The 22,796-nt window shown below is 43.1% G+C and overlaps 1 protein-coding gene across 2 annotated transcripts in view; it reads right to left on the minus strand.

The window, feature by feature from the left end:
• The window catches only part of COL9A1 (collagen type IX alpha 1 chain), a 66,970-nt gene that overhangs the window by 11,789 nt on the left and 32,385 nt on the right, over positions 1 to 22,796 (minus strand). For both annotated transcript variants that reach the window (XM_027550858.1, XM_027550859.1), the window contains 8 exons: positions 14,008 to 14,061; positions 13,358 to 13,429; positions 12,827 to 12,862; positions 11,931 to 11,975; positions 10,489 to 10,521; positions 6,519 to 6,665; positions 6,191 to 6,245; positions 4,182 to 4,370 (listed from right to left, as the gene is read on the minus strand). In XM_027550858.1, coding sequence (XP_027406659.1) covers positions 4,182 to 4,370; positions 6,191 to 6,245; positions 6,519 to 6,665; positions 10,489 to 10,521; positions 11,931 to 11,975; positions 12,827 to 12,862; positions 13,358 to 13,429; positions 14,008 to 14,061 — 631 coding nt within the window. The remainder of the gene's footprint in view (positions 1 to 4,181; positions 4,371 to 6,190; positions 6,246 to 6,518; positions 6,666 to 10,488; positions 10,522 to 11,930; positions 11,976 to 12,826; positions 12,863 to 13,357; positions 13,430 to 14,007; positions 14,062 to 22,796) is intronic.

Below are 22,796 nucleotides of genomic sequence, written 5' to 3' on the forward strand. Positions count from 1 at the left end.
TGGATATAAGGGGTGAAATGATGTGAAATTTCTGGAGAGATATGAAAACCTTAACAAAAAATCATAATCCTAGAACTGAAAAATACAAGATCTGAAAGTAAAAACTCATTGGATGGAATTGCCAGCATATTTGGACACTGCAGAATGAAGGGAACACAGCGTGGTAACATTAATTAACAGCACTGTATGATATGTAGAATAACATCTTTTACAAATCAAAGAAAAGACCCTTGTCTTAGCTTCGATGCTCTTTCTGGAGGTCAGTCATGGAAAAACACGTTCTCGACAGGCCCAGGACACAGCCACACTGCAGCCTGCGGCAGCTACGCTGTGCAGGCTCTGCTCCCCGCAGGGTTACTCTGCTTCAGCAAACACTGGCCACATCTTCCTCCAAGATGTAGAGAGCTGGCCTGGGAGCTAAAGCCCACCTCTGTTAGCCTGTTGTGTCAGAAAGGACATATAAAAAGCTTATAAAAGATGCTTTGGATACAGTAGGAAGGGGATAGACACTTTGAGTAGAAAAATAGCTTTTTATGTTCAGAGTGGGGGAATCTAGAGAAATTCATATTGCTCCAAAACTGCTACTGAATCCATCTATTTGGAAGCTATACTCTGCTCCATCCTCAATCGAGGATGAACACCGGAAAAGGTGAGGCTCAGGTGTGCCGGTGTACTTTCCCTAGCTGTCACTGACACAGAGACATGTCTGCTTGAGGTCCACTAAAAGATTTTAAAATACAAACAGCCTGTCTCAAAGGGGCTTAAAATTAACAAACCACAAACATTTATAAAGAGTATTTATGACAAGAAAGACTTATTTAATTCTAAGAAAAGTGAACCCAGGGCCAGTCAGGGGTCACCTTTCATGAAATGAGCACACAGCCCTAACACGTTTGCGTAGAAGTGTGTAAGACATGTCGGCAAAAACAAACAAAATACTCAAACACAATGGAAGCTTTGAGTGTGGTCTGAGGCTTATTTCTACTAGCTCCTGTTAAAAATGTTCCGCTGTGTTTTTCCAAGTAACTTTTAAGGAAAAAAACAGTAATTGGATTAAGATACAGCCTGAACTGTTAAAAGCTTAGTAAAACTGGTTTATTAATAGTTAAACTTGTCTGCTTAGGAATTTCCCTGGAAAACACCCTCAAAGTGACGATGGCAAACCCAGACTCCCATCATCCCTTCTCTTATTAAGGATGAAAAAAAAGGCAAAGAAACACATCTCTTCTCTGATCAGTAAAATGGTAAAGTTTCAAGTGGTGGAGTGTTTATTCTCAGGGAAAATTTGAGCTCTAAGCTTTGGGCGTTAGAACACCACGTGTTTTCTACTAAGTAGGACTATTAATGTCTGTGGAGGACAAGAAAGGTCAAGGCCAGCTACCTAGAACTGTACATCTTCAAACGTGTGTCAGCACTGAATCATATAGAAAATCTGATTATTCCTTTCTGCCCACATCCCAATCTTAACAAGTAAAACTGAGAGAAGATGCTGCTTTAATGGAACCCAATGGCAAGAAAGACATGAAGGAGGGCAGGGAGAGAACGTCTTTAGAAAAAAGAAAAGAACAGCCTCACTTCTAGTTTATAAGTTATGTCATGAATCCTGCAGGAAACAGGAGGAAGTCCCAAATACGATCAAACTCTGCTTGATGGATGGACTCAGTGCCAGAGACACTTCTCGGGTTTCAAATATAGAAATATAGTTTTCTTTCCTCCAAAATAAGGTTCGCTTGCTGGGGCCCATCCAGCCCCACCCAGACACAACTCTGCACTGTGACTCCCAGCTTCCCAGGAAGTTTTCAGGTCATGTACGCGTGTTAGGAGTGCTCCTCAGTCCTGCATGCACATTCAGATCACCTGCAGAATGTTTCTAAAGTCTGACACCAAGTAACCAGGTGGATAGTGGTAAAGAACCCGCCTGCCAATGCAGGGGACGGAGGAAACGTGAGTTCAGTCTCTGGGTAAAGAAGATCCCCTGAAGGAGAGCATAACAACCCACTCCAGGATTCTTGCCTGGAGCATCCCATGGATGGAGGAGCCTGGTGGGCTTACAGTCTGTAGTGTCACACAGAGTCAGACAAGACTGAAGTGACTTAGCACCAAGTAACCAAGCCAAGTAGATCGCAGTATCTGGGAAGGGGCTGCAGACACAGGCAGGGTTGAAGGCTCCTCGGATAAGTTCATGGGCAGCCCAGGCTGTCTCCCCTGGGCAGGCCGTCCTGACTCAGCAAGCACACAGATCTCTTCCTTCCTTAGACGGAAGATGGGACTTCAGGAGCCGGCTCCTACGAACTCAAGGTTAAGCTCCGCCCCCAAAATGGAGGCTTCCTTAGAGCCGAAGAAAACAGGGCTGTGATCCCCATCACCTTACAAGGCGGTCCTTCCCAGGGAAGACAGGCAACCGCCCTGCACGAGCACATCTCAGCTGGGGGCCCCTCTACAAAGTCTCTGCCTCAGGGAGCCTGGGTGGGCGGAAGGATCTGCCTTCCGAACAAGGTCTCTGGTGATGCTGAGGCCGCGGGGACCACTCTTGTGAATCACCGCTCCTTGGTGCCCTTTAGTGACCACATGCAGGCAGAGGAGTCACCGTGGGCTGGAGCACAACAGAGACAGCTAAGCCAACAGTCCGACCACGGTATGGGCTTCCCTAGAACAGTTTACGTTTGCGGGTGAGTGCGGCGTGATCACAGGGAGTACCTCCGGTATGAATTCCTGAACAGAAGCTCAGAGTGGGACCGAGATGAATGGCTAAGGGATCCTTTCAGAGAAGAGGTCCAGCTCTCTGTAAGCTGAACTCAGAGCTCTCTGCATAGATGACTCTGTCCAGCCTCCAAAAACATGGCAACTGTGCCAAATTCACAAGAGGCCCCAATTAGAGCTCTCTTTTTTTTTTTAACATGCAGCTCTTTACATGCCAAAAAAAAAAAAAATAGTGAACAACACTGTTCCAACTGAGGGTGTTGTGAGCTAAATGCATCTCCCATTCAATTATAGATCCAGAAAGACAGCTTGCTTGACCTCTGACCATTTGCACCATATTTATCCCTAATTGGAGCATCTCTGTCTAAAAAACAGAAATCCCTCTCTTGGTTTTTTTTTTGGTTTTTTTTTTTTTTTATTGAAGGATAATTGCTTTACAGAATTTTGTTGTTTTCTGTCAAATGGAAACTTACATTACCATATGTAAAATAGATAGCTAATGACAATTTGCTGCATGGCTCAGAAACCTCTCTTGTTTTTGACACCACGTCTTTCTGAAGTTCCCAGAAAGCTGTCAGTCACTCATCGTGATACAGAAACTCCACACTTTTCATCCTTTTGGTCAATTATCCGGGGTACACTGGCCCCAAGCTGACCTACTCACCTGAACTAGCAAGCACCATCTGAGGCAGCCCATTCTTCTGCAAATTCTGCAGAATACCTAACACACTCACAATCCTATTTTCCTACAAGACACCGGTTTCAAGAGCTTAACTTGCTTTAAATAAAAGGAGAAACAAACTCTCTCACACCCTCTCAACATGTTAAATAAGGAATACAGTTGTACTTTAGAGCTGAAAAAAATAATCCATCAAAATAGATATACAATGTCACTCTTTAAAAGGAGAAGGGGGTTTCCCTGGTAGTCCAGTGGTTAAGACTCTGCGCTCCCAATGCAGGGGGCATGGGTGTGATCCCTGGTCAGGGAACTAAGACCCCATATGCATATTTTTGGCATGGCCAAAAACAAATAAATAAAAGAAGAGGGAGGCAGCTTTAACTTGCAATGAGATTTTTCTGACGTCCTGCTAACAAGCCTCATTAGTTGAAGTAATAGATACACTCCAGAGCCAGTCGCCATCTCAGAAGACCTCTACAATGATTTCAGGGTCTCAAAAAACAAACAAAAAGTCTGAACGATCCTGAAGTTTATCTTGAACTACGACCAAAGCAGCATGACTGGAAAAGATCGAGACCAAAAGTCAAGGAACCTGAATTCTGGTATTGGGTCTATTGCCATCACACACCAAGGTTAAGAAAATACCAAATGACAGCTTTTTAATCTTCACCAGCCCCACAGAACAGAATGATAATTTCATGTCACAGACACCTGGCACTTGCCAGGACAAGTGAATTCACCTAAAAAAAGAAAAAAAATGGCCAGTGTGTGTTCCTGGTTCCACATGAGTAAAAGGCCTTACCTTTAGGGCCCCTCACACCGAGAGCACCAGGGGGACCCTTCATGCCCGGGAGGCCGCGGAGTCCCATCTGGCCCGGAAAGCCATTCTCTCCAGGGGGACCCGGGGGGCCAGGGGGTCCAGGCAGTCCAGGGAGGCCCGAGGCTCCGGAGTCTGGACGCTTCAGACTCGCAGCCATCTGAGCAAAGTGCTCTACAAGGCAGTAAACAAAACCACCCAGGGAAGTCAGAAACATGAAGGCGATTCAAGGGAAACGCGAACTATTTCAGGTGCCTTTTTTCTAAATGCGTCACCAGAGCTTCAGAACTGGGGGTGAGGGATGAATAAAGCTTGGTTGGTTTTCCCCCGAGGCATCGCTGATGCCGCTGTGTTCAGCCCTCTGCGGGGAGAGCTGGTCCTGCTGCCTTGAGGCAAGGGAGAGGATACAGGGATAGAGAACCTTAACCTTCAGGACCCAGCGTGTCCAAAAGGATAAGTGTGTCACCTGAACCTGGCTGGTTATCTGAAAACCCAGGATGGGAAGGAAGTGAGCTGCTCAACACAGCTGGAAGCAGACATCTTAAAGCTGTGTCAAAGCCAAGGACATTGTCCAGAATTAGTACTAAGACACCGTTTGAGACCTGGGCTCATGTGCTTAGCTTGAACATACTACTTTATGTGAAATATCCTGAGGATCCATGACTTGCTAATAATTCTCCTTCTCAAGTTTTTTTCATGCCTGGAAGATACACCAGACGTTAATGAGAGCCTGCTTCTTGGGAATGGTCACAATCTGTCTTTAAAAATTTATAACTGTGTAGGTGTTTTCAGGAACCATTAAATAGATCAAGAATCATCTACTAAAACCAGAGAATAAGAACATTTTCCCATTAAAATACTCTAAGGGAAATATTCTAGTGTAATGTTTTTTAAAGCTTTGGGTGTGAAGGAGAAAATGAATTCGAAACATATTTCTCACCAAAATTTCTAAATTGGTCATATGTGAATACCCTAGGTGGGCCTTATTTAAGTGAGGGTTAGCATAAAGTCATACTTTTCTCAACATGAAATGCTTAAAATGGAAATATCCTTTCAAAATAAGATGTCTTCAATATTGGTTTCCAAATATAGAGGTGACAATTTCATCCTGCAAAATTCTATGCATCTACTTGACAAGCTAGACTATCTCATGAACACATAAACGGTAAGTGTTTCTTCATGACAGAATTAGTTCCAACTAGAATCAGACATCGAGAAGGCAATGGCACCCCACTCCAGTACTCTTGCCTGGAAAATCCCATGGATGGAGGAGCCTGGTAGGCTGCAGTCCATGGGGTCGCTAAGAGTCAGGTGGGACTGAGCGACTTCACTTTCACTTTTCACTTTCATGCATTGGAGAAGGAAATGGCAGCCCACTCCAGTGTTCTTGCCTGGAGAATCCCAGGGACGGCGGAGCCTGGTGGGCTGCCATCTATGGGGTCGCACAGAGTCGGACACGACTGAATCGACTTAGCAGCAGCAGCAGCAGAATCAGACAATAAATAGGAACTGCCATAACTACAGATGAATTTAGATAAAGGTTAAGAAATATGAAAATATATATCACCATTTTGGCAAAATTCCAGTTATAGATTTTCTACCTATGTGGTGCATGAATGGAAATAATGGCCTTAAGCTTCTTAAGGGCAGAAGTCTACTGATCATTTCTCATATAATCTGCAGAGAGAGCCTAGGTCAATGCCAGGGACACACCAAGGGGTGGGACATTTAGAAGGGAAAGAGCCTGAGAATTTGTTTTCCAAAGGAGGGGGAAAAGTATGTGTGTGTGTGTGTGTGTGTGCGCGCGCGCCTGTGTGTGTGTGTGTGTGTGTGCGTGCACGCCTGTGTGTAGGCTGACCCAGAAATGTACTACTTTTCCTTGAGGCTATAAGCAAATGGCAACAAACTGTACAGAACAGAAGTGAAATTAATACTATTGAAAATCCCCCACCTTTTAAAGCCTACAAAAAGTCAAGCCATGACGATTTATTTACCTTGTATGACTCTCATGCAAACCTGCTTGATGTGCTGATCAGTCGGTGCTCTGCCCTGGGACAGAAAAGACAAAAGCCAGTTTGTCCACTAGCGAAGCCTACAAAGGGGGCATTGTTGAATGGAAAACCAACAGGCTGGGCAAGGGACCAGTGGCTGGATTTACAGGAGAACTGGCCCCACGCTCGCTGCGGAGCTGAGGTCGGGTGCCTCCCACCCCCACCTCAGCCCTCCCCCAGCCCCCCTCCAGCCCCCCTCCAGCCCCCGGCTCCCAGCCCCGCCAAGGGGCGGCACCTCAAGGGGAAAACCGCGGAGCCGGCCCGCACTCACCGGGGGGCCCTGGATCCCGGGCAGGCCGGTGGCACCCTGCTCCCCCTGCACGCCGCGCGGGCCGGGCGGGCCTCGGGGTCCTTCCTCTCCAGGAAGCCCCCGGCTGCCTTCGGGTCCCCTCACGCCAGGCTCCCCAGGGTTCCCCGCCTGGAACACAGGGACGCACGTTAAGTCCAGCTTGAACACAAGGAGGGCGCCTGCTTCAGATTGAAATAAGCACTGACATGAAACTGTAGGTTCACCGACACTGCCTCCCAAGTTAAAAATCTAAGTACCAGTAGGTGTTGCCTCAGAGGTTACAAAGCCTCAAGGTGAAAATCCGTCATGCCACACAATTAACTCTCCAGTCTCTCAGAATTCCAATTCAAGTAAACATTTTAAAGATCTTTCTTTGGGGCCTAGATATTATTTCTAAAGTTTAAAATCACGTTCTTCATACTTTAAGCCATTTCTGAGAGCAAGTTTGTTTTTAATTAAACGTGTTAACTCTTTGGGGCCACAGAAAGACTACTGAGTTCATAAGACATGTTACACTGTGTATCACCAATACGAAAGCATAAAATAAAGATATTTCCAAGAACATAAATTATTTAGCCTTTATAACATTCTTTGGAGAATCTGAGGAAGCCAGATGTATCCAGGAATTATAAAACACTACCGTGAATTAAATCAACACATTTAAAATGCTGCATTTAAAATACCAGAACAAAAAGAGTGAGTCCATAATTTATCTAAGGATACAGGAAGTTAAAAATCTAAATATTAAAAGATGTTTAAACCACTACAATATTGTAAAATAATTAGCCTCCAATTAAAATGAATAAATTTATAAAAAAATAAAACTTATCAAAAAATAAAGATGCTTAAAAAAACAAATCAATTATTTCCTTAAAATGAAACCATATACCAGTTAAATTTTTCATCTGAAAGCAGACCACTAAAAGCATCTTTACAGTCCTCATCTACAAAAACTGTTTTAAAGAGAAACTAATTTTTTGTTAAGCTACCTCCAGTGGAATTTGTGGCATAGCAGTTACAGTGACTGCTGTTTACAGAATAAAAATGAGAAGATAAAAGTGAAAGAGCATGGGGGAATGCCACTGTTCTAGATCTGATATTCATAAAGCTGCTCCGTCCAGCTTCCTTTTCATACCAACGTTTCTCTAAGAAAAGTCAACTCATTCAAACGTTCAGATGTTTTAAACTGAAGGAAAAATGGTAATGAAGCGATGCTTCCACCAGACACATCTTAAGAAAGCTCAGGGAGTATGCTTTTTCCAATCTCTCTGTACAAAAAAAAAAAAAAAAAAAAAATGGTATTCATCTAAGCCAACTTGTCAAAATTGCTTCTTGAAGAAATTATGGCTTAAAAAGATTTCCTGAGAGTCAGGTTCAAGGGAGAAAGCTAAGGATGTGCTCTGGAACTAAAGCTGGGTATTGTCAGGTCACTAGAATGCAAGGTATAGCAACTTCTAAAAAAGTCCAGTGTGTGTGTGCTCAGTCGTGTCCAACTTTTTGTGACCCTTTGGACTATAGCTTGCCAGATCCCTGTCTATGGAATTTTCCAGGCAAGAATACTGGAGTGGGTTGCCATCCCCACTCCAGGGGCTCTTCCCAACCCAGGGATTGGACCCGCTTCTCTTACATTCCTGCATTGCAGGCGGGTTCTTTACTAGTGCCACCTGGGAAGCCCAGACTGCTGCTGCTGCTAAGTCGCTTCAGTCGTGTCCGACTCGTGCGACCCCATAGACGGCAGCCCGCCAGGTTCCCCCGCCCCTGGGATTCTCCAGGCAAGAACACTGGAGTGGGCTGCCATTTCCTTCTCCAGTGCATGAAAGTGAAAAGTGAAAGTGAAGCCACTCAGTCATGTCTGACTCTAAGTGACCCCACGGACTGCAGCCTACCAGGCTCCTCCCATGGGATTTTCCAGGCAAGAGTACTGGAGTGGGTTGCCATTGCCTTCTCCAGGGAATCCCAGACGCTACATTTTAATTTCATCAGTATTCCTTGGGTAGTGACAGAAAAGATGGGGTGGGAAGGGAGGTGATCAATCAAGAGCTAATTCCTAGTATTGCATCCAAATTTATGATTTGGAAGAATGGCACTGAAACATGTATAATATCATATATGAAACAAATCGCCAGTCCAGGTTCAGTGCATGATACTGGATGCTTGGGGCTGGTGCACTGAGACGACCCAGAGGGATGGTACAGGGAGGGAGGCGGGAGGGGGGTTCAGGATAGGGAATACGTGTATACCTGTGGCAGATTCATGTTGATGTATGGCAAAACCAATACAATAGTGTAAAGCAATTAGCCTCCAATTAAAATAAATAAATTTATATTAAAAAATAAAAATAAAAGAAAAATAAATAAATGAAATTAACTCACTTTGACACCTGCACTGTTCATCCACCTTTCTCTTTTATAACTTGAATTCTTGCCTTTGAACATTACTGATTATTTCTAGACAGTGAGGTAGGATTTCCATTATCAGATTCCATCCAGGCTTACCCTTTACAGTGTTTCTCAATCCTAAACCATTTCTGTCGAAGATTCTAAGGCATAGAGGTCGTATGTATACAGGTGTGTGCATTTGTGTGTGTGTGTGTTAGTCATTCAGTCATGTCCAACTCTTTGAAACCCCATGAACTGTAGCCCACCAGGCTCCTCTGTCCATGGAATTCTCCAGGCAAGAATACTGGAGTGGGTAGCCATTCCCTTCTCCAGGGGATCTTCCTGATTCAGGGATCGAAGCCAGGTCTCTTGTATTGCAGGAGGATTCTTTACCATCTGAACTACCAGGGAAGTCCAGTATGCACCCAGGAAAGATAATATAAAACTTTCCATATCAAGGCTGCGTGAAGAGCTCTTGGCGGGACACTGTAACCAAGGCTGGGTGTGTCCTCCCAGAGAAGGCTGGGAGAGGATTGGGCTAAATGCTTAGGTAGGAGGTGCTGATCTATGGAAAGAGAAAGAGTGCCCCAAAATAGGAGAATAGCACATGTCGTTAAACAGCATATGCCAAGTAAAAAGAACCACAAACAGATGACATTCAGAGAGGTCAGAGATGAGGCTGGTGAGGCTGCAACTGCTTCATTGAAGGCTTTGTATTCTTTTCCAAGAGTCTGATTTTATTCTACAAATGCTATTCTTGAAGGGTTTTAAGCACAAGAGGGATAGATATGTAAGCTTTATCTTTTAATCTAGATGTCACTTGACATCTGTTGGACAGAGAGGAGTGGCAGGGAGTCCAGACAAAGGAAGGTCTTGGGGATTAATGGAAGTTCCTGATAGATGCCCTTGACACTGAAGTCTGAGCTTCATCCTTTCTCCTTGTAATATCTTAAATTTGTTATTGTATTAGGGTGTATATTCCTTTCAAAGTAGCAAGAGATTCTAGGTTTGCTACTAATTGATTATATAATTCTGAATACATCTAATCTCTTTGCACATCAGATTAGTTTCTGAAAAGTGATAAACTGAAGGAGATGATCATTTTCTAGCCCTAATAATTATCCATATTTTCTTGTGTACCATGCCTATATCTTACTTCTCCAACTAGAACACACAGGATATTATGAAAATTACTGAAATATTTGCAATGATACGACTGACAATGAAATTCAGTTATGTTCTTGTCACTGCAAAGCACAGGTCAGTTCTTGTAAAACAATTCATTTGTGGAAGAAATTACAATATATACTCAGTGAGCCATTTATAATATGAAAAAGAAAAAAAAAAACTTCCTTTAGAGTGGTTAGGTCGAAAGGCAGATCGATTTACACTGTTATGAGTTTTTTCTCCTTTGAACTAATTCACTACTTAAAGCATAAATTCAGACATTAACTTCCTTAAAGGTGAGTCCTTTTAGAATTGAATTTTACAGAATGATTTCATAAAGCAAAGCATTCTGTTTTATGGCTTTATTGATATTTTATTTTTATACCATTACTATTCATTATACTTACAGATCCCTTTGGGCCAGGTAATCCTATATCTCCCTAAATCAATAAAATGAAATCATATTAGAACAATGTATTCACATTTGATAGTTTACTAAAAAACACTGAAAAGTTTATCATGCTGCCAAAGTCAATAGAAAGCCATGAACAGAAGAACCCTGACACTGCAGGAAAAAAATATGAGTCAAAATTTGGATTCTGGTCCCAGTTCTGCCATTTAACTTTATGACCCTGTGTAAACTCTGTAAACCCCCAACCTTTGGCTAACTCGTCTGTTAAATAGTAGGGTTGAATCAGGGCTCTCTAAGGTTCCATCCAGATCTAAAATGCTAAATGTTGAGAATTAAAACATGTAAGTCAAAAGATATTAAACTAGCATGCTGTTATAAAACATAATAGACATCTAAATCAGATGACTTCATTTTTGAAATTCTAGCAGTGTTCTTAAAAATCCCTCAAATCAAATATGCATGCTTTAAAAAAAAAAAAAAAAACTTGCATATCTCCTACCACTAGCTCTAGGTATGAATTCAGCTCACGTTAGCACATTGGTGCATGTTCATTACAAAACAGGATGATTTTTAAACATTCTCTTAGCTTATAAAATGAACAGTTTCAACAGAATATAAAATTGAAATCACCCTTTTCTAGTTTATCTAATTAGGAAGCTAATTAGATAATTAGATAAACTAGTTATCTAAAGCTTCTAGTTAGGAAGCTTTGTCTAATTCAGATGTTACATTTATATTAACTCTAAATCCTAAAAAACCTGAATAAAGTATTATTCAGCATTTTCCCCTGAACTAAAAACCCTCTGAAACTATTTTCTGAGAACGCTGTCAGTCCCACAGCAAAGGACCAAGTGTAAGTTTCCACACTAGGTAGGTCCTGTTTGATTGCATTGTAACCGGAAGGAAGAGCAGGCAGATAGAAGTGCTGGAGTCAGTGATGACTTGTTCTCCTCCCCGCCTTCCTAGAGGTTCAGCAGAAGCCTCCTCTGGAGTTGGTTTTAGACTCCAAAAGACCGTGCAAAACACCCACAGTCAAGCTTGTGACCACAGCTTTCTATCTACAATAAACTATTAATATAAACCACAATAAAGCTTTAGCTTTGTTTCCATGATAGGCACTATTCATAGACTTTCTGCAGTCATATAAGAATCACCTGGAATTTCTAGATGGAAAAAAATGAGCAAACGTGCCCTCTAAAGGGAACTCTTGGTCCTCCCAGTGCTTTAGGCCAGGTCTACCCACGCCAGGGTATTTCCCCTGCATTTTACTTGACCTTGGCTCAGTTCCGGGGGGTGGTTTGCAAGTTTATGTAAGAAACATCTTAGCCCTGAAAGAAGTCAGCAAGGATAGCAGGGCCGGAGAACAGAAGAAGGAAATATATCTGATACAGTTCAAAATCAATGAGGCTCCACCAATATCCAGGGAAAATGTCTTACGAGTTCACCCCTTTCTCCAGCTTCACCCTCTTCACCAGAGGCGCCCTAAAAATTAAAAGTCACATTTTAAAAGTTCTTAGTCCCTTGGTTCAAATTTACCCAGTCAACACTAATAATAAGTCAGAAGTTCCCACAGTGCTCCCAAGGTCACACAGAAATACGACATGTCCTTAATGGTTTTCCAATCTAGCTGTCAGGGGCTAGTCCAACCCAGGACACAGAGCAGAGAAAAGCCAGAAGGTGAAGTTGAGTTTCAACTAAAGGTAAGGATGAATGACTGTGTCAGCAATTGGATAATTAGGAAAGACTTAAAAAGGGCTCTTATAAGTGGGGGGGGGGAAAAAACCTCAGGACAAAAACTAACTCTAATTCATATGCATTGTATTTGCTAAGTTCTTAGTGAAGAAAAACCAAAACACTGTGATGAGGCTATGGAGGCTCCATCAGACTGGAGTAAACCCATCTGGTGAACTAGAGAGAGGGCCACTCTTTTCAAAGGAAGGACAGGGTGTATTCTGGAAGGCAGAGCCACCGTTAGCTTGGATTTTTAAAACAGTAGATAAGGTTACAAACCTAATTAGACCCTGGGTCTCACCCACTATACAGGGTGCTCAAGGCTGGTACACTGGGACCACCCTGAGGGATGGGATGAGGAGGGAGGTAGGGGGGGGTTTCAGGATGGGGGACACATGTACACCCATGGCTGATTCATGTCAGTGTATGGCAAAGACCACTACAGTATTGTAATCAGCCTCCAATTAAATAAATAAATAAATAAAGCCCTTGGAGCCTCCACATTCTACCCACACCAGCCGATCAGCCCGTGCCCCCTGCTGGTGAAACACATTAGCACACGTTAAACACACATTTCACAGGATTCCAATGCCCGGACCTACCTGTTCACCCTTTGGACCAGGTTCACCAACTACACCCTGCAATGAATAAAACATGCTTTTTCAGTATTTTGAGGTTTTTAACTATACAATTTCAAGTGAACCAACTCCCCTACTGGGCTGGTGAACAGGAACAAGGATGAATAATCTCCATCTCCTCACTCTCTAGCCGAGTCGCATCAGACCTGGAGAAACTGACAACTGTGCAAAATCACTGGCGACCTGAAGTGCCCTCTGACCACATCCATGTTAATGTGACGAGTAAGAGCAGAAATAGAGAACTGAATAGGAAGTGTGATTACAGCTGAAATTTTTCCTTTACTCGGCTTTTATTTTTCTTCCATCTGATAAATGATTAATAGGTTGTTTTGCTTCTTAATCTCAGCTCTCTGTAATTTTAGAAATCTTTCTTGATAGTTCTCTATGGCAATGTCTAGAAAAATTCTCCATTGGGCCAAAAGCAAGCTTGGTTTCTCAACATAGTAGAAATTACCCTTCCAAATAAGGAACTTTCCAGAGGGCTGGGTATCTTACCCTGTCACCTTTCATCCCAGGAAGTCCAGGGGGGCCAGGCAAGCCAGGGAGGCCGGGGCTGCCAAGAGAACCCTGAAATAAAACACATCCCCCAGACCCACTGTTACTGCGACGCTGAAAGTACACACACCAGACGTAACTCATGCCTAGAAGTGCTGCGGTTGGTTTAACATTGCTGCTCAGACTTCCCACTCTCCCAGATCTCAGGAGAAGACAGTCAGGCCCTCCTCCATCCCACTTCTGAGCTCCCCGATTCCTGGGTTTGTACCCCTTCCCAACAGTGGGCTCTTTGAGGTGAGTCCCTGCCTCCCCAGCTGTGTAAACATCACCGCTGGAGAAGTGAAAGGCAGCTTTCACACACGGTTCTCTCCCAGTCCAAGAACAACCATGGCCAAATGGAGCACTTCGTATCTCCCCCAGTTTTAAAATAAATGCTACAAACCATACTGATTAAAATACCCTCTGAGGGTCTCCTAGATTTAATTTGAAATTCCCCATTTACATTTCACACATTCACATAGGAACAGAAACCAAACAAGGATGATTCGATTACCCGTTGCAAATTGCTTTTCTCTCTTTGCTCCCTTGTAAAATTTTATTATGTTTTGCATAAAGCAAATCCACTGCTGAGGACTAGAAATGCTACTTACCAGTTTACCCGGTGGCCCTGGGGGTCCCACTGGTCCTACTTCACCTCTGCTGCCCTAGAAACACACAAGCAGGACAGTCAACCAGGCGGTCTGCCGAAATGCAAATGCATGTTTACTACATCAACAAAGCAATCAAGCTACCTAGGTTTCTGTCTACACATATATACAGGTCACCAAAGTATTCTCCCCGTCTTCGACTGAAGGCAGAGACCTTTGTATAAACTGTCTGCAGCCTCCTCAGTGTTCATCCTGAGCTCTGAAAGGCCTTACGCTGCTCGTTGTGAATAGAGACTGTTCAATAGACATCACTCCTGAAACATCTACAGGAAGCAGCAATTAGGAATTTTCAGCACGTACATCACCAGCCAACTTAGATTATGGTTATTTGTGTACACGCTTTATCCTCTCATTTAGACTATGTGTTCTAGAGGTACAGGCATAGTAAAATTTTGAATTCCACATAATTGTCTAAAACCCAGAGTAAATCTCAGGTCTACAGTACATTTTAAAGCAGTCGCTGGCAAATGACCTTGAACCTCAGAAGAGTGAAAAGACTCAGGACAGAGATGTTTGCCTTTAAATTACCTCTGCGACTTCAAAAGGACACATGTAGAAGAAATTCATAAAGTTTCCGAAATAATTCGTTGCGCCACTCATTCTACATATGTCTTAAAAGATTAAAGACTTTGGAAAGTACAGTTTATAATGTAGTTGCACCAGAAGAACACTCTAATTTCATTCTGTGAACTAATTTCATTTTTTTATTGGAAACACTAAGCCCTTTGAGAAAAGGAATCATATGAACTCTTCCATTTCTTTCCCTGAGAATTTCATACACTTTTATGAAATCTGCTAAAAGCTTGTTTCATTTCTAATGAAAGTTCAACTAAGTTGAACGCTGAGGTTGCTGGATAAATAATTACATTTCCTGGATGATGTACATGAAAATGAAAGTAGTCTTTTGAGTTTGTTTGTGTTTAAAATGATATGACAACTTCATATTAATGCTTGATATTTATAAGTGCTTCTGATAAGATTATCCTGATCTGACCCATACACTATTCATTCATCTATAAAAAGAACAAAATGTCAAGAGCCATAAACTTTCTGCATTTTCAATTGCTCTAAAGGATCAAGAAATGTCAGCCAAATTACAAGCCTCTATGAGCTATAATTTCATGACAGCCGTTTCTTATGACTTATAGGTGATTTAAACAAAATGTTCTTAAGTGCTTTAAGCTAAAGCTGAAGCTCCAATACTTAGGCCACCTGATGCGAAGAGCAGCCAACTCACTGGAAAAGACCCTGAGTCTGGGAAGGATTGAGAAGGGGAGAAGGGAGTGACAGAGGATGGTTGGATGGCTTCACCGGCTCAACAGACATGAGTTTGAGCAAACTCCAAGAGATAGTGAAGGACAGTTAAGTGTTTTACAAAAACTTTCATGTGAATGTTCTGTCTAATGTATGAGTCTGAATGACACATTGGTCCTTAACCCTTATGAGCAGCCTGGAAGCCCAAAGCAGTGCCTCATGAGGACAGATGCTGGAAAGAGGCAAGTCAGGTGAAAGCCAGCCACTATGATAGATTGTTCTTTGTGTCTCTACACAGAAAGGTTGGGTTTTACCCCATTACTTTGCTCCAGAACTTTGAAGTTCAAGGTAGATTTTCTTCAGTATATCTGCTCTGCTGGCATTTTCTAATTATTTCTGAATTGCATCCTGATTGAGATCCTAAATATAATTGGGATAAAATTACCTTAATTCACAGAACAACTAATAGTCACTGGTGGAAAAGATAATTAATCGTGTCAGAAAGGGAAAGCAAGGTTCTTGACACAACCTCAAGTATTCATTTCTAAGTAAATGAACCATTATGTCATCCTATCCCAGACAAAGATGATTGATATACCTTTTTTTGTCTTCCACAAACCAAAGGGCTAAACGAAAATAAAGGATTATGTAAACTTTCACTTACTTTTTGGAGAGATTAATCATCTTTTCAGGCAAATACAAAGATTCTCTGCTGGAATCTTATTTTCTCTGTCTTTCACGAGCTGGTATTATCCAGTTCCTAGTCTTTTCCAAGCCCCAGCAGCCCTTGGTAAAACCAATAAAGAGCTCAGAACCCAACCTAGGTAGCCCACGCTGCTGACCTACAGCCACAACAGGGCCACACACAGGTCCGAGGGAGGGGTGGGTGACATGGTGAGCAGTCACTCTCCCGCCCCTGCACAAATACACGGCATGTAGGGCTTTGTTTTTATTTTACTTCTGTCCTATAAATCCTTTGCCATTCTGAACTTAGGCATTTCTATAGAAATTATTTCACTGTGAAAAAAAATTTAATGTTTATTTTCACAATGACCAAACAGCTATAAATGTTAGGGCAAGATATTCTCATGGCCATTCTGAAGATTTCTATGTGTTCTAAAAACATGCATATTCTTCCCCTTAGTTCTTTAATTTCACGTGTAACTAAGATGAGCATGAGCAATCAAGACAGAAACAGTAATCTTTAAAAACACAGGTTAAACTAAATACATCCTTCAGGGAGCCATTCACCCTAACCTGGTAACCACACGTGTGCTAAATAAATGATAAATCTCTAATGTTTCAACAGCTGTAGTGAAGCCATATTTTCAGATGTGGCCAGGGAGGTTGGTAGGGAAATAGTTATTCTGCCACATGGCTGATACTGCAAACCTCATGACAAAAGTCACGGCTTTTAACAAGAGAATTGGAAGGAACCAGAACAAAAGGCAAAATCCTACCACTGAAAATGTGAAGACCATTAAGAAAATGCTCTATTTTTTCTCTTGAGTGCTCTGAGCCACCATATGTATCTCCAACATATAAAGATACATCTGCCAATTCATCTCTATTTAAGAAGTCAATCAAAGCTTTAAAAAAGATGCAGATTTCTACCAGTAATTGCCAACTCTGCCCAAGCATCAGAATCCCCTAAGCAGTTGTTAGAAATATATTTCACTGGTGTCTTCACCACCCCACCTTTCCATTCCCCTCCACCGCCCACCCCTCAGCCCCAAGTCCTGATTCTGAAGGTCTGGGTAAGACCCAGGAATCTGTTGGGGGTCGTGTTCTGTTTCAATGTCTTCACCAGCTTTGCTTAGACTTTTGTTGAATGCTCACTGCAGAAGTTCCATAAACACTAAACTCTTAAATTTGCTAAATATGTTTTGTATTATTAGAATTTGCCAAGCTAACTTCAAACAAACGATATCCAGCAGAGCCTTGACTTTGGAGGCACTGGAGCGTGGAGGTGAGGATCTGGACACTCAGCCCCAGGACCGGGTCTGAAGTCCAGCTCCGCTGTGCACCAGCTCAGTCCAGGCAGGCACCTCAACCCTTCTGTGCTAGTAACAATAGTGTTAGCCGCTCAGTCGTGTCCAACTCTTGGCGACCCTATGGACTGTAGCCCCCAGGCTCCTCTGTCCATGGGGTTTTCCAGGCAAGAACACTGGAGTAGGTTGCCAATCCCTTTCTCCGGGAGATCTTTTTGACCCAGGGATCGAACCTGGGACTCCTGCATTGTGGGCAGATTCTTTACCATCTAAGCTACAGGGAAGCTCTTCATTTGTTTCCTCATCTGTTAAGAGGGTTTTGAGAGGATTAAATAGATATATGAAGCACTTAGTACAATATCCAGCTCATAGTAAACACCACAGATATGCTAGTTACTATGCTTATCCAAGGTTTTATCCAAGGAATAAAGACATCAGTCAAAACTATGGTTTTCAATCAAATGATTCATTACATGTTCTTTGCCTTTCAAACCTCCCAGATTTCTTTAAAAGCACAAGTCGTGCTTGGGGAAAAATGTCTCTAGTCCTCATTTTTTGAGTTTCTGTCAAGACCATTGATCACCAAGAAGGCACTCGTTTTATAAGCAAACACTAGCAGCTACTTTGCAAAGCTCATTTCAATAAATACAAATGGATACTTCAATACGGAAGTCTCCCTTTCAAAATGGAACTATCAGACTTCTAAAATATCACAGAAAAGAATCAATTTTATTACACTTGGGCTGTCATAATTATCTTACCAAAAGAGTGGGCTTTACTCTGCTGTGCTCTGGAGTGTGTTGGCTGATACATCTGCTCGATTACCCTAAATGCTAACTAGCTGAAGAATGAACATTATTCTCAGTACCTTTGCAGTTTCAGAAGAGGGAAACTATCACTATACGTAGTCTGCATTATACCCTAAGTGCTGATTTCTGGCAAAAATATGTTTAACCTAGAAGATCAGTTATGATTCCTAAAGACTGTTGCTTTTACAAATCATTTTCATAGTAACACTTGCAGATCATATTAATCCTACTACAAGGATAATTTTGCCATAAAAATATTTTTTTAATCTATGCAGTTTTACCACATTGGATAGTTTATACTTCTCTCTAATGTAGGTTTAAATATCTCCTCACACAGAGAGGCAGACCACAATCTGCTCACACTGTAACCATCACAGCTGGTCCATAAAGCACTGACAGGAGTGTTCTGGAGTGTTCCAGAGCCTGGTGGGGCAGGAAGGTGGCGCAGATCACTCAACAGCATACCAAGTGGGACCTCTGTGTTGAAGCTACTGTTGATGGGGTTGGGGTAGGGGACTTCAAGAGAAAGGAGACAGGCTTCTACACACACTCCAGGAGTGCATCAACTTCAGAAAACCTGGGCTAGATCAGCATGGCACTCATCCCAGTCAAAATCACAAGAGCAGAGCAAACCTAACCCCCTAGACAAATGCTCTGGCAAGTTCTGAGGAGCCTGGAAGAGAAAAATGGACCAGGAGCCACCACTCAGTAACACCAAAGCAGAGGTCCCAGCCACCTGCTGGCTCTAAACTAGGAGTCCCCCAGATGCAGGTGTAGACCCTGCAGAGCAGTGTAACGGAAAAAGCCAGAAACACAAGCCAAGTGGGAAAGACATGTGCTCATGTGTACTCACTAGAGAGGCCAAAACGCCAATATTTTTTGCTGTGGCATTGGAAGTATTTGGTGGAACAATGGTAAGGAAAGCGGGGAACACAACTTCAAAGACATATTTCAGTTAGCCTTGATTCTTTCATAGGACACATCAGAAGTGGGTTTCATTTCTTCTACTCAGCTTCCCACCTTGAGATTTGCAGGAAAAACTGATCAAATTTTTGAAAAACAGTTGACATGGCATGAACTTACCTATGAAAATGAATTTAATGATGTAAAATGAAAGAACAAATGCCTCTTTCAGTAAGAAGATTTGGTGCTAAAATTCTGCTCCAGAACTATAATATTTATAACCTCCCATAATACTCTTCTGAAAAATTTATAATAGGTGAGAAGTCAGTTATCATGAACAGAAGCAGCATGGCAAGAGTTATCATCCCTCCCACCCAATGCATCTCAAGGAATCTTTATCGAGCACAACCTTAGAGTGGGCCCTGAATAAAAAGACATGGGGACACAAACATGGATCAGACACGTCCCTGCCTCTCTGCGGTGTCCACACCATGGGGGCAACAAGAGACCAAGGGTTACAGGGTCAGAATAAGGAGAGATCATGTCTCTCAGAGGAGTAGGGCATCATAAGAGATGACTGCATTGCAGAACTAACACTTCAGTCATATCTAGGAGGACACACGGGATGCTGAGTTAGAGAAATAGGGGAAAACCCCGTCCCAGTTGCAGGGTATCACAAAGTATAAACAGGCCGACTAAGAAGCGTAGAGAGTGTTTGGGAATTAGCAAAGTCAAGCTTAGCTGGAACACGGGCTCTGAGCAAGGGAGACAGGGGAAATAAAACTAGGGGACAAACAGATGCTGTAGGATTTCAGACTCTTTCATTGTCCGTGGAAACCCACTGAAGGTTTTTAAACGAAGGAGAGAAGTGATGACGGAAACTGTGCTTTGCAAAGATCATCCTGGAGGTGTGTGCAGATGTGGAGTCCTACACTTCTCCAGGCTTTGTGTTTGCTCTCAGGACTGTGGGGACACAGTGGAGTTCTGGTGGTGCAGGACACTCCCCCCTGTGCCAGAGTCCTGGAGCAGGAACAACTGTCCTGGCCTAAAGACCAACAGCATCCTGCTGGGAGACGCGGGCAGAGAAGGAAAGATGTGAGCAGGGAAGGCAAGTCAGCAAATGATGCAGTAAGCAAGCAGCAGGCAACCACCTCAGCTGGCGCAGGAGGGCCAGGAGTGGGGAGAGGTGGGAAACAGGCTTCAGAAGAAGAGGCAGATGGGAGGCCATAAAGATGCGGTGGTCAGATGAGTAGGTCCCCCTGCAGGTAGGAACGTGAAAGAGGAGGAATACTGTGGCTTCAAGCCTCAGTGAGGAGACAGGGCTTCCCAGGTGACACAAACAGTAAAGAACCTGCCTGCCAGTGAAGGAGACGTTAAGAGACGCAGGTTCAATCCCTGGACTGGGAAGATCCCCTGGAGGAGGGCATGGAAACCCACTCCAGTAGTCTTGCCTGGAGAATCCCACGCACAGAGGGGCCTGGCGGGCTACAGCCCAGATGGCAAAGAGTCCGACATGACTGAAGTGTCTAAGTATGCACACACAAGGGCAATGGTGGGAAGAATATAGATGCTTACAGAAACTGAACAATCAAAATTGCAGTGAAGCTTGAAAACTTACACAGCCATCACTCCCTCTGAGTTTCCTCCCCACCATGAGAGGATGAAACACCGTCCCCAACCCATCTCCTTCTGCAGCCCAGCTTAAGTCCATCCCGGAGCTGGGGATGGGCCAAGCCCGCTCCACCCACGAGGCTTGTGTTTAGTGTGTGATCCCACCACCAGCAGGGGCCCCGCCATCTGCAGGGGGTCCTGCCATCAGCAGTACGGTACTCAATTTTCTGCTCTATAACACGAATATGACACATGCAGTCCACTTTTCTAAAGCTCCAGAGCCCCTCCCCAACAGTGCTCAATCTTCTTGTGATTTTAGAAATGTGATCGAGGCCTGACCTCATTCCTTTGACAGTCAACTCAGGGAAAGTATTTTAATTAGAAATTCATAGACTTCCAGCAACAGAGGAGAAAAGGGTAAGTGAGGCGTGAGGGGCAGGAGCTAGCTTCTTTGGCTGCAGAGAAACGTCTGGAAACCGCCTGATAGAAGCCAGTGGACAGATATATGATAGAAGCTCCACTCTCAACTGGGATATTTCACTTTTCTGAAGCATGAAAAGCCTCACTCACATGCTCAAGAAATGCTCTTTAAAATGTAATGGTGGTGTACCTATGGCTGATTCTTGTTGGTGTATGACAGAAAACCACAAAATTCTGCAAAGCAATTATCCTTCAATCAAAATAAATAAATAAAGTGGGAAAAAAAGCAACGATGATGCCTGGAAACGTTTCTGTGTCCTCACTTGGAGTTGTTTTTGTTACCCAGCAGGCTTTGAGAACAAGAACTTAAAATGAAGACAAGGAAGAATCTTTTAAAGTTAAAATTGAGTGCATCAGTTCCTCTCTAAGGATTAAGGTCACTCTCTAAGATCACTAGGAATGTATCTAGTGAGAAAATGTACATAGCTATATTTGCTGCAAAATAAATGCACAAACTCACACTGAAAGAAGCATGGTAGGTTCTCAAAAGATTAACATAGAGTTACTACATGACCCAGAAACTCCTCTCCTACACAGGTACTCAGAAGAAGTAAAACAAGTCTGCACAAAAAAGTCTATATTTTCTACCTGTAGAAAAATGTTCACAGCAGCATTATTCATAAGGACCAAAAGTGGAAATAATCCAAATGCCCATCGATGGCTGAATGGATGAATAAAATAAGGTATGTCTATAGAAGTGAACGGACATGAGTTTGAGTAAGCTCCGGGAATTGGTGATGGACAGGGAGGCCTGGTGTGCTGCAGTCCACGGGGTTGCAGAGAGTCAGACACGACTGAGTGACTGAACTGACCTGAACTGATAGAATTGAATGTTATTTGACCATCAGTATATCATGAGAAACGCTGGGCTGGAAGAAGCACAAGCTGGAATCAAGATTGCCGGGAGAAATATCAATAACCTCAGAAATGCAGATGACATCACCCTTATGGCAGAAAGTGAAAAGGAACTCAAAAGCCTCTTGATGAAAGTGAAAGTGGAGAGTGAAAAAGTTGGCTTAAAGCTCAACATTCAGAAAACGAAGATCATGGCATCTGGTCCCATCACTTCATGGGAAATAGATGGGGAAACAGTGGAAACAGTGTCAGACTTTATTTTTCTGGGCTCCAAAATCACTGCAGATGGTGACTGCAGCCATGAAATTAAAAGACGCTTACTCCTTGGAAGGAAAGTTATGACCAACCTAGATAGCATATTCAAAAGCAGAGACATTCCTTTGCCAACAAAGGTTCGTCTAGTCAAGGCTATGGGTTTTCCTGTGGTCATGTATGGATGTGAGAGTTGGACTGTTAAGAAGGCTGAGCACCAAAGAATTGATGCTTTTGAACTGTGGTGTTGGAGAAGACTCTTGAGAGTCCCTTGGACTGCAAGGAGATCCAACCAGTCCATTCTGAAGGAGATCAGCCCTGGGATTTCTTTGGAAGGAATGATGCTAAAGCTGAAACTCCAGTACTTTGGCCACCTCATGCAAAGAGTTGACTCATTGGAAAAGACTCTGATGCTGGGAGGGATTGGGGGCAGGAGGAGAAGGGGACAACAGAGGATGAGATGGCTGGATGGCATCACTGACTGAATGGATGTGAGTCTGAGTGAACTCCGGGAGTTGGTGATGGACAGGGACGCCTGGAGTGCTGCGATTCATGGGGTCACAAAGAGTCGGACACA

This window comes from Bos indicus x Bos taurus, chromosome 9 (genome assembly GCF_003369695.1).
Source record: "Bos indicus x Bos taurus breed Angus x Brahman F1 hybrid chromosome 9, Bos_hybrid_MaternalHap_v2.0, whole genome shotgun sequence".
Taxonomy (NCBI): Eukaryota; Metazoa; Chordata; class Mammalia; order Artiodactyla; family Bovidae; genus Bos; species Bos indicus x Bos taurus.